Here is a 16641-nt window from a genome sequence, read left to right as displayed (position 1 = left end):
AAGAAGAAGTCGGTTTGCCCTAGATGGGTATTCGTCAGAATATGTCCTTCATCTTCATTTTAATAACGTAATTGCCCTTCTGGATGTTTGTTAATCGAGACCGTTGAATAGGAATTGGAATCGATTTTCCGAATCAGAATATGACCGTCCGCATCTGAATCCGATTACCGTCCGCATCCGAATCCGTTTAAAGCGAATATTATCCGAATCCGTTTCAAGCGGATATTATCCGAATCCGTTTATGAGATATCCGGCTCTTAGCGGATGCGAATCCGGTAAATGGTATATCCGATCCGTTTAACATCCGAATCCGATAAGTAAATCCTTTTTATTTATTATTAATAATATCATTAATATTTATTTTTAGTAATGACCCACTATCTTTTGTTTCTATAAGAAAAGTGAATATTCTTTTTAGAAAAAATAAAATAAAAACAAAAATAGCCCAAACCCATTACATCAACAATCTCTCTCCCATCGAAGCAACATGAGAACTACGAGATCTTCCCCAAGTAATTTTCTCTTAATTTCCTCAAGGGTACGCCATGGTTACCTCGCTTCGGCTCTGATACCATTTATGGGGCCAGGTACAACTCACACTTAAAAGCTAGCCTTTAAGGGGAGGGTGCCCAAAGTCCTTGTAAGCCCTTACACATCCATTTACTTTTCCGGACATGTGATTGTTCGCATGGAACCCAAACACTCTTTCCACTTGGAACGGCCTAGATCCCTGTTTATTTTTATCATATTAATGTTAGACATGATCACAATTGGCATCACAGCCTTGACTGGCAGATTTAGGTAAATCATTCAGGGTGGGGCCAAAATGGTACAGCAATAGATACACTACGACACTTGAGGAGGATCCGTCTATCTGAACAATGCATGGATTTGGTATCAGAACAAGTGATGCTAGTACTCCATGTTTATTTTTAAGTGAGACAGAAAACAACGAGAGAAGCACTACAATCCTTACCGAACTACGCTAATCTCATTCGTTGGTCATCTATGTTTTTTCCATTCTGTACTCGACTGTTTTCAAGTTATGCTTCTATAAATTTACTGCAACTGATGGCCTTAAGTTACCAATCCCCAACAAAATATTCAGTAAACGAGAAAATCAACATCACTAGAGCAGTTGACCCATTTTTAATCAGACCATAACATAAATTATTTAAAGAATCACCTCTTCATACAGGCTGGCTGCACAGATTTTTCCTATGGCATGCAGATGCAGGATTAATCCTTGTTTGGCAGCAAAATAACATCCCTTTTAAGGCATTAAATATGCTGTGTTATATGATGATAACAGAACAGTTTACCCATATGAACATGTGTCCAATTCTACTGCTGCTTCAGGCTTGTGGACTGCCATGGCGAGATAAGATCTTTTATTTGATGAAGCTTGACAAAAAGACTGTTAGAACACCTTCAAAATGGACGCAACAACGGAATAAATGGTTAAGCCACTTCACTATTTATACTTTTCAGGAAAAAAGAAAAAGAAAAAAAGCCACTTCACTATTTTGACAAAAGCAACTACTTTCAGGCAACTTTAAAGCTTAATTGGCTCTCTCCTCTAGATGAATCGAACTAATACATGATGAGGGAACATAATTAACTAAGCAATTAGCTTTATTGGCTTTCTCTTTAAGGCTCTAGGTAAGTTCTTGAAAAGTGAGGGATTTCCTAGCTCCATTGCAAAAGGCATTTCGCAGATGCTCTGTCGCATGTCAGAGCAACCACATCATGAATGATGACAAAATCTGCTGAAAAGTGAGCCTGTGTGGCTGCTCTGACATGAGACAAAGCATCTGCGAAATGCCTTTTGCGATGGACGCTAGCAAATCCCAAAAAGTAATACCACCTTGCTTTTCGATAAATAAAGCTTTAGGTAACCTTATGGCCCTAGGGGTGTAAACGAGCCGAGCCGAGCTGAGCTTGGCCAGGCCGGGCTCGGCTCGGCTCGGCTCGGCTCATTAAGCTCAAAAACTCAGCTCCGGCTCGAACTTGGCTTGAGCTCAGCTCGGTCAGGCTCGGCCAGGCTCGCGAGCCGTACCGAGCTCGGCTTATATTAAGTTCACAACCCTCATCTTCCCTGGACAGCCCTATCTAGTGTAATTTGACTACTCTTTTTACACTAGGGGGTGGTCCAAGTAACAAATGGGGTTCCAAAAATGAAGTGACATATTTTGCCTCCCCCTTTTCACTCTATGGACAACCCTTTTAGTGTATATATTAATATATAATATATATATTTAAATATATTAAATTCTTAACGAGCCTTAACGAGCCGAGCCGAGCCGAGCCGAGCCTGGCCTAGCTCGGGCTCGGCTCGTTAAGCTTAACGAGCCTGGCCAGCCGGTTCGGCTCGGCTAAGGATTCGAGCCGAGCTTTTTTCGAGCCAAGCTCGAGCGAGCTTCCGAGCCCGAGCCAAAATTGACACCCTTAGCCCTAGATAACTTGATAAGCATGCATGAATGGTAGAATTCATTCCATAGAGCAAGAAATCAAATTTCATAAAGTTCAAAATATGAACTAGCCATTCTAGCAGACAATTCGTCAGCACGGTAGAAACAATATAAACATTCAAATAAGCTCAAACATTTTTTCTGTTAAAACTAACTAAATCATTTTGTTTAGCATTGTTGGAAATCATGCCGGACAAGTGATTTGCAACACTTCCCATCCTTTTCTTCCTACGATAAAACATTCACCTTTTGTCCAAATCATAGACATATGATAGATCGAAAATGCTCCAACAAAAAAAAAACCAGTTTCTTTCCTTTCGGATCAATGGTATTTAACATAAGCTTCTTCATCAAAGCTGATATTAGCGACAAGATCCTATGGAGGGTAATGGTAGATGATCTCCCCGGATAAAGATGCATTTGTGGAAGGTTGGGAAATTCTTGATGGAGTGCTAATTGCCAATGAATGCTTCAAGTCAACGAAAAAGGGAGGTCAAGGGTCATATGTAAGAAGGATATGGAGAATGCCTATGACATGGCAGAGTGGGCATTTGTTGATTACTCATTGGGGAAGATGGGTTTTGGATACCGGTGGAGGATGTGGGTTATGGGGTGTATTTTGTCTCCTCATGTCTCAATCCTTGTGAATAAAAACATGTGCCTTCTTTAAAAGTAAAAGGGGCTTGAGCCAATGTGATCCGCTTTCACCCTTTCTCTTCAACATTGTGGGGGATGCCCTTAGTAGACTAAATCTTAAGTTAATAAGTAAGGGTTTATTTGGGTTTCTCTATGGGGAGGAATGATGTAATGAACTCTCACCTCCAATTCGAGGGTGACACGATTGTGTTTTGTGATGATTCAACAAATCAATGAATATTAGATGCATCTTATTATGATGGTCTGAAGAGGTGTCAAGCTTAAAATTAATGGAGGAAAAAGCCTTATGGTGGGCATCAATATGGAGGGAATTTGAGCGTTGGTGGAGGCATTCGGTTGTAGCCTAGAAAAGCTTCCTTCCTCCCATCTTAGGCTTCCTTCTTGCCCCGCGCCCCCCTCCCCCCGCAGCGCACACGCACACAAATAGTCAAATTCCTGTGTCACCTAAAACACATGCAACCTATTTTGTTTTCTTTCTAAGCCGAATAATATAAAATTATCATGCCCACACCAAGGATGGCTCTGGTTAAAAAATCACATCAGTAGATCAATTTCATAAACTATTCCATTTTCAAGGGAAACAGATACCTTTTTTTTAATATAGATTGAAACCATGAAATGCAATGACAAATCATGCCCACACAAATAATGGAGCCACACCACTTCGAAACAGATACCTTTATTTGAACATAAATTGCAACCATGAAATGCAATGACAAATCATATAATGCTACAGATAATGGAACCACACCTATTGTAGCATATTTATATGATTTTGTTCTTACTAAAGACAATGATTAGGCTCTTACTAAAGACAATGATTAGGCCATCAAAGAGTCAAAAGGACCCTTGACCAAAGTTTCCCACATTAAGGACCTTATAAAAACAAGGCAGTTTTGGGCATTGAAGTTTCCTCCTCGAAGAAGGTTGTCTCTATTTCCAAATGGAGGCATTCATTAACCTTCTTCAGGAGACTGAAAACTTGGAAATGAACACTATAACACATCTACGGGGAAAAATCAACTAACAAAAATCCAATTGGGAAGAAATCCTAAGTGACACAAACAAGTACCAAATATTGGTGGAAATTGACAGAATGCATAAAGACTATTTATAAATTTCAAAACACATTAATATGCTTAAACCAGACAATATCATCAGCCACATTTGATAATTTTACTAACCAAAATGAATTTACTTACAAGATCAACCATTGAAAGCAATCTCATTCTGCCTCGGAAGGCAATTTCAAGGTAGAACGATATTGAATCTTTGACAACCCAAGGTCTGCAAGTTTTTTAGCTTCTGTGATCCTTGATTCCTTAGCCAACCCATCAATCACACCCTGCAAGATCCCCACATCAATGAAACAGCTGTGGCTAATACTCTCCTCACACAACTTGATCGCCAGATCAAAATCCCCCTTCTCGCAAAGACAAGGAACAAGCATCTCAAATGTCCATCGATTTGGGTTGCAACCATTTTTCCCCAATTCATTATAAATCTTCTTTGCTTCCTCTATATTTCCATCATTGCAAAACCCTTTAATCAAAGCATTAAAACTAAAAACATCAGGTTTTGGTCCTTTACTCTTCAACTCATCAACTAATTTGATGGCATTATCCATTTTTCCTTCAGAAACCAATCCACGTAGTCTCGAATTAAAACTTATTATATCAGGGATACAATTATGCTCTTCCATTTTAGTCCATATCATTTCCGCATCAGATATCCGATTCCCCACATAAAACCCATTCAAAAGAGTATTAAACGTGATCAAATCAGGACTTACACCATTATCCTCCATGATTTCCAGCACCGAAAATGCAGAATCCAAAGAACCCATTTTGCAGAAAGCTTGAATCAAAATATTGTAAGAAACAACATTAGGAGTAACCGATAATTCGGATGGAAATTTGTTAAAAATCTCACCAACTTTCTCGAAATTCTTGGATTCAAGGGCAGCAGTAAGGAGGGCATTGAAGGATTTCACAGTCCGGGGACATTTTAATTGGGGCAATTCGTCGAACGTCTTAGAGGCAAGATCAAACATGCCAGATTTTCCATAGAGGGAAATTAAACAAGTCCCTAAGCCCTCACGGGAGGGGTTAATGTATTTCTTCTGGGCTTCGAGGATTTCTTCGATCAATGAGAACTGCTTGGCGAGAGCGAGGCGCCGAACAGCGTTTTGGTAGAATTGGACATTGCCACGGAACCGGTAACTCTGGGAGAAGGTTTTGAATTTCTTGACGAAGTTTTGGAGGTCTGTTCCTATGGTAAGGGATTTAGAACGAGAGGAAACTGAATCTTTTGGTGAAGATGGAGAGGAGGAGAGGCTCCGAGAGAGAAGAAAGAAAGGGTTTCGCGGAAGGCGAAAGACAAAGGACGACATGTTCTTCTTCTTCTTCTTTTGCAGAGAGAAACGAAATGGAGCGGTTGATCTACTTACCAAGGAGGAAGGTAGGGTTTTAGGAGGGTTTTATGGATTTCGGAATAAAAAACAGGAAGCCCGGTGATCATGTGTCTATAAATATTATTGAAGAAATGATTGTTTCGCCCCCTAAAGAATAATGCGCCCCACTGTTAACGTGAATTGCGGGCAGACTAACGCTTTTTGACGTCAAATCAAGTTACAAGGAGGCGCATTATCCTACGTGGGGCGAAAAAATATTAGCCCATATTAATGGCCATCACAGGTGAGCCCAATTGCCCTAAGTCCCACGCACGTTGGTCTAGTAGTCCTTTGATTAAGAGAAATGATATATCCGCCCCTTTTGATCACCCGGAACACCCCCGGTCAGTGTATCAATGACTAAAGAGGGGCTGTGTCAGCAGAATTCAATGCCCCTTATTGCCATATACACTGACAGGGGGGGTATTCCTGATGATTAAAAGGGGCGATATATCCCTTCCCAATTAAGGGAAAGGATGTTCTTTCACATGTTTGGCAGCAATGAAAATATTTTCTTCGATTGGAATATTAGTTTGCACCGTGGTGGGAAAGGGGAAGGAGGGTGGGAGGAGGAGAGAATTGTAAGGGGCATTGAGTGAGAGGGTGAAGAGTGGCTGAAAAAAAGGGAAAAGAAAACTCTACTCAGAATAGAATTTTTTTTGTCCTATTTTTGTCACTTCGGACCATCACATCATTCCTGCCTTCTCAATTCTCCTCACTTTCCCACCCCTCCCTATCCGATCTCACCTATTAATAAACTAATATTCCATGGGAAAAAAAAAATTCATGGTTGCCAATCATGGTATAAGATGTCCCACCCTTGCCTTTTCATAAAAAGACGACCATTCAGCTCCATAGGGCCAACCAGAGGGTTTGGTTTAGCTTTTCAACTTTCTTCTAGTTTACTAGTTTTGTTTGCTATTGCTAGTTAATTATGTTCGCTCTTATATGTTTCTGGAATATTGAAATCATTTCTGGTAATAGAAGAGGTGTAATTCAAGAATGAAAATAATCTAAAGATAACAAATAAGTTACGTTTAATTTGAATAGTTTTGTTTGCGATTGCTAGTTAATTCTGATCTACAGATCGAAGGGTTAGGATAAACCTATGGAAATTTTTTTTGGGGAGCAACCTATTTAGGCTGTGGCCCATCTAATGGACGGTTTGGATCATCCTATGGTGTGGGCATACCATACTTTTAATAAAGTGAGGAGTGACCTCATCAAAATATAGTAGTGCTGATAACATTTCCCTTTGTATAATATGAAACTTCCAAATTCCAAACAAGGTATGCAGCATGAATAGTCCGTCATAGAGAAAATATAAAAGTATTAAAGCATAGAGAAAATATCTATCCATAATATGAGAACTTATATGATGCCCGACCGTCAGGTTATAAAGGGCGGAGAGAGAAAACCATCTCTCCCTTGATTTTTAATCCAAGAGAAAGCCCTTTTTCTAACTTTTCCTTGGTTCAAAAACCAAGGCAGCAGGTTTTGTCTCTACCCGCCCTTTACATTCTCACGGTCGGGCATCATAAAATTTCTCCTATAATATATATACTAAGTATGTTTCTTTCCATTTGTCATTTACCTTTTCAAAGAAACATTTTTATTAGAAATACTTTTCTTGGGACTTGCTAGGGTCCATCACAAAAGGCATTTCGCAGATGGCCTGTTGCATGTGAAAGCAGCCACATAGGCTCACTTTTCTGCAGATTTTGTCTTCATTCACAAGGTGGCTGGCTGCTCTCACATGCAACAGGCCATCCACGACATGCCTTCTGTGATGCACGCTAGCAGATCCCACTTTTCTTTATTCCTGATGTTTCATTTTGACAGTGAGTGGGCAAACATTATACCCAAACATAGCACGGGCAGAGGCCACTATTTTACACCGCATGCCAGTGGGTCCCGACAATTTATGACCATTCCTAGCATGAGTGAGGCCCACCATTTATACCTCATGTTATTGATGGGATGAGTAGGGTAGACTCTTTCACCTTCTTCGTGAGAAATTTCTTTGTCCCAGCTACCTTGGGAGAAGACTTAGTTGAGTTGAGTTGTTATTGATGGGATGGGGCCCGCCATCTATACCCAAACCTATGCTTAGGATGGGGCCTACCATTTAACTCCTAACAATATTATGAGGCGGGGTACACTATTTCTACCCAAACATTGAATCAGGATTGGGCCCATCAATTGAAACCTCATATTTGATTGTGTGGGGTCCACCATTATGCATGGGCCTGGAATTGTAGTAGCTTTATAAATTCTGAATTCTAAATCCTCAAAAATGTCCATAGTAGAGAAAATCTAGTTTTATATTTTATAAAATCTAAACTCTAACTCCTCGAATTATTTGTCAATGAACATAAACGAATCACAAAAAACATTGTTTCTCTTGGTAGCCAAAAAAAAAACGATTATGATGATCCACTCTCATCATCTAGTGAGGCTCACCTCAGCTCTTCAGGTCGTGCACCGCCCTCTATTCCTTCTTCAACATTGACACTCCACTTCTTGAATGAACTTTCTTTGTAATTCTGGTTAAATCGAGATACCATGCAAAGTTTAGTGTATAAAAACCTAATCATTCAAAAAAAACAATTGTGTCTGAATATATAGAATTAATCCTATACCTATTCAAATTGTGGATAAAAGAGTAAGTGCTCCAATTCCTATCTGTGGTGAGGTACTAACTGGTTGTGATAGAATTAATCCTATACCTATTCAAATTGTGGATAAAAGCCATACACCAACCACCAATACAGTCTAGGCATCATAAAGGCGTCAACTTCCATATGTTTCTTAGAAAACACGCCTTGTAGCATGGTGAACATGGCAAATTGCGATCATAATTGAGAAAACAAACCATCATCTTGCCATAATTTAATAATGATAAGGGAAATGATTTCAGCACTCCAATGTTTTGATAAACATGCGCTCCACTTGTTTGTCATGTAGCATTTAAAGGCTTTAAGAGCTTTTTGAGAACCGTTATATTCCTCTGACAGCCATTTAAATACTACACGACAAAATATGGCGCGCATGTTCATCAAAACATTGGAGCGCAAAAATCATTTCCCTAAAGATAATTATTATTTCATAGCATCAAAGAGCTAATAGCAAAAAAACAATAATAATAAAAAAATTAAATTAAATAAGACGTAGATGTGATATTTTCTATAATTAAGGCAGAACACCTTCAACTACTTGAGCATCATTGATAAGCTTCAATCTAGCTCGGCCTCCCGGTATTGGGCTTGTGAGGCAGTGAGGATTCATAATAGTTAAAGTGTGAAAGTATCAGCTAAATAATGTAATGGTGCATCCATTTTATTCCTCCTGGTATTCAGTACTTTTTCTAAACATGCCAACACCAGTGTGCCAAAGTTTTTACAGGTTCAGTCTATGCAGAAGGCTAAAAGATCAACAGAGATCGAGAGTACCAAAGAGGCAATTGAGAGAAGGAAATGCATAAAACAGACTGGTCTAAAGAACCTTCTCTGAACCTGTTTCCCTTTCTTCAACAGAGAAAGATAGGATGCCTCTTATTACCACCAACGACACTTAATGTCCGCCCCAACAGAGATTCCCCAGCTCCCTTACAGCTTCCCATATTGTGAAAATTTATAAGTGGTTTAGTTTCACAATTTTAGCGGATTTGATCTGATTTGAATAATAAGAGCAGTACTGTATTCTCGCAATCTTGCTTCTCAGCATTCCTTCAACACACATAGAAGTCTCCCTCCTCTTCTCCTCACTCTCTCCTGTAGATCCATTGATCATTTTACGATGACACATAGAAGTCTCCCTCCTCTTCTCCTCACTCTCTCCTGTAGATCCATTGATCAGTTTACGATGACTGTCTGTGTCTTGTCAACATGACCAACCATCCACTTCTCTCACTTCTCTTAACACCAACGTTCAAACTTCAAAAAACACAAAAGCTGATGCAGGAGAGAAGAGTTGAATTTGATGTTGAAAGCCATTCCAAATGCTCAAAGGAATATGAACCCGCCTCAGATTTCTGTCTGGCAGGCCCTCCTACTACTGTTGCCTGTCCTGCAGTTGCTCGTTTTCCTGAAACTCATCTCCCCCCTTCACTTCGATTATTTATGTATCTCTTTTGTTTTTATTTCCTGTTCCATTTGTGATGGCATGGGTCTTATGGCTAGAAAGAAATAGAAGAGTGATAATTTTAAATATAAAATTGGGACATGTTTCATGGTGATGTGACAAGTAATTGCAAAAAAAAAGGGTCCAATGAGTACTCTATACAGGATCTCCATTTGTAATGGGTGAGATCAGCAGGGATAAAATGAGCACAAGAAAAAACTCTATCAAGTGGAGACCTCCACCGTGTAACCTCATTAAGCTAAATTTTGATGGAGCGACATTTGGGAACCCGGGTCCAGCGAAAATTGGTGGATTTTTTTTTGGAATCACATGGAGTATATTATGCATGCTTACTCCAGACCTATTGGTAGGATTGTTTAAATGAGACGGAAGTAAGAACTCTCTAAGTGGGGCTAAGAGTATTCGCGATGTGGGCAGCTTGTTAGTGGAAGGTGACTCAAAAATGCCATTGCATGGGCGAAGGGGCTATCTCCGGGCTTGTGGAGGTTCATGAGCATTGTCAATAAAATTTCAGATATATGTCAGTCCCCCCTCTATACAATTCTAGCATATCCCCCGACATAGCGGATTTGTTGGCTAAGGCAGAAGCATTAGAGGGAAAGGTTACCCTTTTTCAATATTTTCTGTTTTTGTTTCTGAAATCCTTGATGCGTTTTTTTATAAAGTTTTGTCTCAACTGTCTCAAATGCAAAGTATTTCTTGCTGCCCATCAGGATCAATGATGACGATTCCCTCCCTTTCATGATGCCATTTTTACGTAGCGTTAAATTGCAGAAGAAAAGTCCTGTAACTTGTTTAATTACTCCTTCAATACACCCCCTTGATGTTTTTCTTTTTCTTATTATTTTTTTAAAATGATAGCCAATTTATTAATAGAAAGGACCGAGGTAGTCAAAATACAAAGCAAGATACATCAACGAGAGACGTAGGTACAAAAATAGAGATTAAGGGGGAAGAGAGTCGAAAAGAGCCGTTTCATCTCTTGAGACTCCCTCTCTAGCTAGACAATCGGCCACTTGGTTAGTGGAACGGAGAATATGGTGAAAGGACCTAGGAAATCGAGCCATCCAATCAAACATTTCGTCAAAAAGATGATCGAAGCGCCATAGAGGATTTTGTTCTTCTTGAGCCACCTAATGATATTAAAGGAATCTCCTTCTATAACCACATTTTCTACCCAGTCTCTAGCCAACAACTTCAAGCCTTGATATGCCGCTCTCACCTCTGCCTCCATTGCATATGAAATCCCAATAGGGCCAACAAAGGCCCAAACCACCACTCCCTCACCGTTCCTAAGAAACCCACCAATGCCAGCCGGGCCCGGTTTCCAAAGCTAGAGCCATCAAAATTAAATTTGGTTACATCCGGCGACGGAGGAATCCACTCCTGAATGACTTTTTACTTCACCACCGTCGAACCACAAACACTCTCCACCCAGCCCAAAGATCATAAGCAGAAACAAATCTAAAAGGAGGGAGAATCCTCACCCAAGAAATTGCGAGGGCTATAGTTCTAATGAATAGAACATCCGGAGGTCGAGAGGCCCCTTTGAAATTGCATTTCTTTCCTTCCACAGTACCGAAATAGCTGCTAGAAATGACACATTCCATAACGGTTTGCCCTTCTTCTTTCAGGAGACGAGCTACCAACCTTGAAGAAGATCAATCAACTTCTCAGGGAAGAACCATGATATGCCAAATCTACTGAGTAATTTGCCCCATACTACGCTAGAAACCCTTATCTTCTCATCTCCTTTCTGATTTCTTTTCTTGCTTTTTTTGTCCCCAAGCAAGAGAACAAATAATGAACTAATATATGAACATTTTGGTTGTATCAATTATTTGGTGTGTGTGTGTGTGTGTGTGTGTGTGAGAGAGAGAAGAGAGAGAGAGAGAGAGAGAGAGAGAGAGAGAGAGAGAGAGAGAGAGAGAGAGAGAGAGAGAGAGGGAGCATAAGCATATGGGCATTTTGGTTGTATTGATTATTTGGTGTATGAATCAAGAAAACCAAAAAAGTCATGTTTATCTCAAAAATAGTGGTGTGACCATCAGGCCCCTATCAAATTTGTTGCATCACATCAATGGAAATGACAGCAAAACCAATACGCTATTAAAGAAGAAAAAGAATTAGATTATGAGGTTTATAGATGTCAAGAAAATTATTTAGAATATATCATTCAAAAGTGTAATACATAACACAAAGGATATTAAGACATCATAGTTACTATTGAACACCTTCTCACTTTTGGTTTATATTCCCATAAGTCATACCAACTGTAGGTATACAATATGTGTTTTCCAGGAAATTTGAGGAACATGTTTCTCGAAATGAGAAAAGTGATTCCCATGTGCATGACAATGTGATTCTCAATTTCAGACATTGTATACACAAGATATAGGTATCAACAATAGCAGCTCATCATCCATAGGATAGAAGAGATGTACCAACATGGATCAAAGAGCTTGGGCTTGAGCATGCAGCATGACTAATATATACTCTCCAAGAAAATCAACCAGTAAAACAAGTATGTATACCTTTTGCAAGTATATATTTTCCAATATTAAAATGCAAAGACAATACTATTACTAGATGAGAGCTAGTTAGATGAAACTTTGAAAATACACCGTTTGGATTTTATTTTTTCTTGCAAACATGAAATGAATTCATAATTGATACACACCCTAAAATTTATTTACTCATTTCTTTATTGAATGGCCACACACCCTAAAATTTATAAGCATCAAACCTAAATGAAATAGGAAACTGAGTCAATTAAACATACAAAACAAATGATAGGATCCAATACAAAATACCTGATTTCATAAACTAATCTGATCTTCTTCCCATTTTCAAGAACAACAATCCATTTTCCACAACATAACTAGCAAATAAGAAATAAAACACATCGAGCAGTCATATAATGCTTCAAGTAATATAGGATGCACATCATACCAACAAAAAAAATAAATGTCACATTGAAAACCCCATTGTAAAGTGGCAAGCGCAATGAAATGCATTAACCAGGCAATATCATCAGCTTGTTTACAAAATTTTTACTGCTCAAAATGGATTAGTTAAGAGATCATACTCAGAAAGCAATGTCATTCCGCTCCAGAAGGCAATTTTAAGGGAGTACGATACAGTATCATTGACAGCCCGAGCTCAACAATCTCCTTAGCTTCAGCGATCCTTGATTCCTTAGCCAACCCATCGATCACGCTCTGCAATACCTTTACATTGATTACACAGCGGCGAGTCATAGATTCCTTCGACAACTTAACGGCCATATCGAAGTCGCCCTTCTCAGAAAGACAAGGAATGAGTGTCTCAAACGTCAATCTATTCGGGGCACACCCATTTTCCTCCAATTCATTATAGATCCTCTTTGCTTCCTCTAAATTCCCATCATGACATAAACATTTAATCAAAACATTATAACTAAATATATCAGGTTTCGGCCCTTCACTCTTCAATTTTTGGACTAATTCCATGGCATCTACCATCTTCTTTTCAGAAACCAATGCTTGCAATTTATAATTAAAACTAATAATATCAGGGCTGCAATTAAACTCATCCATCTTAGCCCAAACCTTTTCAGCCTCCGAAAACCGATTCTCCTCATAAAACCCTTTCAAAAGTGTATTAAACGTGACCAAATCAGGGCTAATCCCGTTCTTCTCCATCAATTCCACAACCGAAAATGCAGAATCCAAAGAACCCATTTTCCAAAAAGCTTGAATTAAAATATTATATGTAACAACATTAGGATCAACAGATAATTCAGAGGGTAATTTGTGGAAAAGCTCACCGACTTTCTCGAAATTCTGCGAATCTAGGGCAGCAGTAAGCAGGGCATTGAAGGATTTGACTGTGCGAGGGCATTTAAATCCGGCCAATTCGTCGAACATCTTGGAGGCGTGATCAAACATGCCAGATTTTCCATAGAGAGCAATCAAACGGGTTGCAAAACCTTCATTAGAATTGTCTAAGTATTTTTTCTGGTGTTCGATGATTTCTTCTATGGATGAGAATTGCTTGGCGGAAGCGAGGCGACGGAATGCCACATCGTAGAGGCGGCGATTGGCGCGGAATCGATCATTTTCTGAGGAATCTTTGAATTTTTTGACGAGATTTTGGAAGTTTTTTTCGCGTAAAATGGGAGTCCAGAGGCCAGTGCGGGAAGAAGAGGAAGGTGGGTTTGGTTTTACAGATGGAGAGGAGGAGCAGCCGCGAGAGAGGAGGAGAGAAATGGGGTTTTTACGCAGAAGGCGAGAGAAAGACGACATCTTTGTTTTTTGCAGGGAGAAAATGAGATGGTTTTAGGAGGGTTTTCAGGGGTTTATGAAAGAAAGGGGGCGTTTTTAGGGCTTTAGCAGTGGGTTTTAGGGCTTCGAAGACGATGCTGGAGTGTCGAATGAAATAGATCTAACGTACGCCGATGAGTTAAGACTTTCAATATTATTCACAAAAGACCCCCTATCATTTCAACTTTATTTATGCCGTTTGCATACATGGATTTTATAACTCAGGATTGTAAAATCCTGGATTTTGAAAGAAAAAAAAAAAACTAGGATTTTATAAGCTATAACTTGGGTTTCACAATCCTGAAATTGTACAATCCAGGATTTTACAACCTTGTGTTGTAAAAATCTTGTATCCAAATGTCCGAGTAAAAAGGCTTATGGTGAAAATGAGTCAAATGACCAAAACACCTTTTTGCTGTAAGTCTGCTAGGGCCCAGTTTGGATACCTCATGCATTTGTATTTTGATTTGGATTTGAGTTTTGGATACAAAACACATCAATCATCTTCATGATCATGTTTTAAGAGAGAGAGAGAGAGAGAGAGAGAGTGTGAGTGAGGGAGGGAGGGATGTCTCGCTGCTGCAGGAGCAACGTCGAGGAGCAGCGATGGTGACGGAAGTCGCCACAAATATTGATTTCCAAATAATGTCTCGCAGAAAAGATTTGAAAATCGGAATTTTTTGCACTATTGTAGCTGATTTGGAAATCTAAGGATCTGATCTAGTTCAAAAGATCAACTAAATCCAAACCTAAATCTTGCTAGTATCCAAACGTGGCCTTATTTTCAAACAAAATCAAATAATATTGAACTAAACCTTCATTAAATCTTTTAAAATCTATTATTTTCAATTAAAATAAAAAAAAATATTTAACTACACCTTAAGTAAATCTATTCTTAAGTAGAACCTAATCTCCGTTTCTTTTGAAGTAAAATTATCATAAAACGTAAAATATGCAAAAGGGATAAAGGGAGAGGAGAGAGAGCTTTCACTTGATTCCAATAACCAATTATTTGAGATAAAGTAGCAGAGGGTTTTCTACTCCTGTCAAGGATCTTTCAGATGTGTGTTTTCCAGATCAATTCCCAAAATCCGCAAATAGTTGAACTCTCAACCCTGCTATCTGTTGGCTTGGAAGCATCAACTCTCTAATGTTGAGCATGCATTCGAAATCGGGGTTTGATTGGCATTTCTCTTCAAGCATGCAATTGGATTACCAATGTGAATGTTTTCTTGAAATATGTCGATTGCTGGGTGCTCAAATTCAGGGCAGTTGAGTGAAGCAACGATGTTGTTGGATGAAAATGCTAGAATTGAGTATTGTTAGTGCTGGTGAAGGCATTCTTGAAATGGAATTAGATAAATATCTGTACGCTTTAATTGTTCAATCTAAACAGAGTATGGATGTCTTTGTGGGTAGTGCTTTGGTTGGTATGTATGGCTGCATAGAGCTGGTGAAGAGGATCTATGATTCTTCATCGACTCTTAATGTAGCATCAAGGACCTCCATAATTTCTGGATTTGCACAGTCCTGGCTAGAGGAAGAATTTGCGATGTGTAATCAAATGACAAAGGTGTATCTAACCCCAGATCAGTTCACTCTTGCAACTATACTAGGTGCTTGTTCCTGTAAATCTGAAGGTAAGTTGTCACACAAAAATAAATAAATAAATCTGAAGGTTAAGTTTTTATAATGAGGCCTTTTTTCCACTTCGCTAACAAGACCTAACAAGTAATTAAGTATCTCACTGAAGTAATTTCTAAATACTCTTCAAACCCTACTAGCCTAGTGTTGCCTTTCGAGCTACCATCAAAATTTGGTTTTATCAACATCTATAGGGACAGGGGTTGCCAAAGAGAGTATGGCTTAGGTTTGAGCCTTCTTTCCCCTATTAGTACTATCCAATTTATTAAGGGGCCGTTGGATATGCGGATTTTAGAATCCAGGTTTTTAGCTTGAAAACAATGTAAAAGAGGGTTCATGATCAAGCAGCTGTATGCTGTCCTAACAGCGTTTCTTGGAAAGAAGGGCGAGAAGTCAAAAACGACAGCTGGTCTGCTTCTTCTCTTGTCTCTTAGCTACAATTTTGAAGAAATCTCGCATTCTAAAATCCACGTATCCAAACGGCCCCAAAGCTTTACTGGAAGACAATAAAATCATAGATTTCTCACATTTCCTAACACAGTCCATCCAAATTGATTTCCGTAAAAATCTTGCCATGAGAGTTGTAACTATTCTTGAAGATCCATGAGTTAATTATGCTGGTTCCAAATGTCGGACATAATAGCACAAGGGACAAGTCTCCAAAGAGATTTTCCAGCATCTCCAAATGTGCCACATCTCCATCCAAAAAAGGCAGACTAAGTGCGGCTTGAGAACACCACCCATGTAAAACCATATAAAGAGAGTTTTTTTTTTTTTTTTTTTTTTTGAATCTTTCAAAAAAAAAAAAGATATCTCCCCAAATCATTTGAGAACTATGGCCATGAATCATTAAGTGGTCAAATGATTCTTCCACTCTTTTGCATAAGCTACAGCTACTTCCAAGAGTGAATTTCTTTCTCTTGAGCCTATTGCATGTGTTGACCTTTCTGGCCACCACCGCCCACCGTCC

The 16641-nt window shown here is 39.1% G+C and overlaps 2 protein-coding genes across 2 annotated transcripts; both read right to left on the bottom strand.

Moving 5' to 3' along the window:
* Positions 1-107: 107 nt before the first annotated feature.
* LOC143892971 (uncharacterized) lies at positions 108-6148 on the bottom strand. Its single transcript, XM_077397890.1, has 2 exons — positions 4331-6148; positions 108-1429 (listed from the first exon to the last, which is right to left on the bottom strand). The coding sequence occupies exon 1, from the start codon at positions 5518-5520 to the stop codon at positions 4354-4356; it is 1167 nt and encodes a 388-aa protein (XP_077254005.1). The 5' UTR covers positions 5521-6148; the 3' UTR covers positions 108-1429; positions 4331-4353.
* Positions 6149-7885: 1737 nt separating this feature from the next.
* On the bottom strand, positions 7886-14196 carry LOC143892970 (small ribosomal subunit protein mS78 (rPPR3a)-like). The gene is made up of 2 exons (XM_077397889.1): positions 12812-14196; positions 7886-8126 (listed from the first exon to the last, which is right to left on the bottom strand). Exon 1 carries the CDS (start codon positions 14007-14009, stop codon positions 12825-12827), a length of 1185 nt encoding a protein of 394 aa, XP_077254004.1. The 5' UTR covers positions 14010-14196; the 3' UTR covers positions 7886-8126; positions 12812-12824.
* Positions 14197-16641: the final 2445 nt, after the last annotated feature.

Source organism: Tasmannia lanceolata, unplaced genomic scaffold (assembly GCF_043159265.1).
Source record: "Tasmannia lanceolata isolate RefF3 unplaced genomic scaffold, GAP_Taslan_0.1 ptg000015l, whole genome shotgun sequence".
Lineage (NCBI taxonomy): Eukaryota > Viridiplantae > Streptophyta > Magnoliopsida > Canellales > Winteraceae > Tasmannia > Tasmannia lanceolata.
The sequence above is the reverse complement of the archived record's forward strand: the minus strand, read 5'-3'. Positions and strand labels throughout refer to the sequence as shown.

Excerpts from the sequence above, each read along its gene's own strand:
- LOC143892971 (XM_077397890.1), bottom strand. The coding sequence starts at position 5,520 with ATGTCGTCCTTTGTCTTTCGCCTTCCGCGAAACCCTTTCTTTCTTCTC.
- LOC143892970 (XM_077397889.1), bottom strand. The coding sequence starts at position 14,009 with ATGTCGTCTTTCTCTCGCCTTCTGCGTAAAAACCCCATTTCTCTCCTC.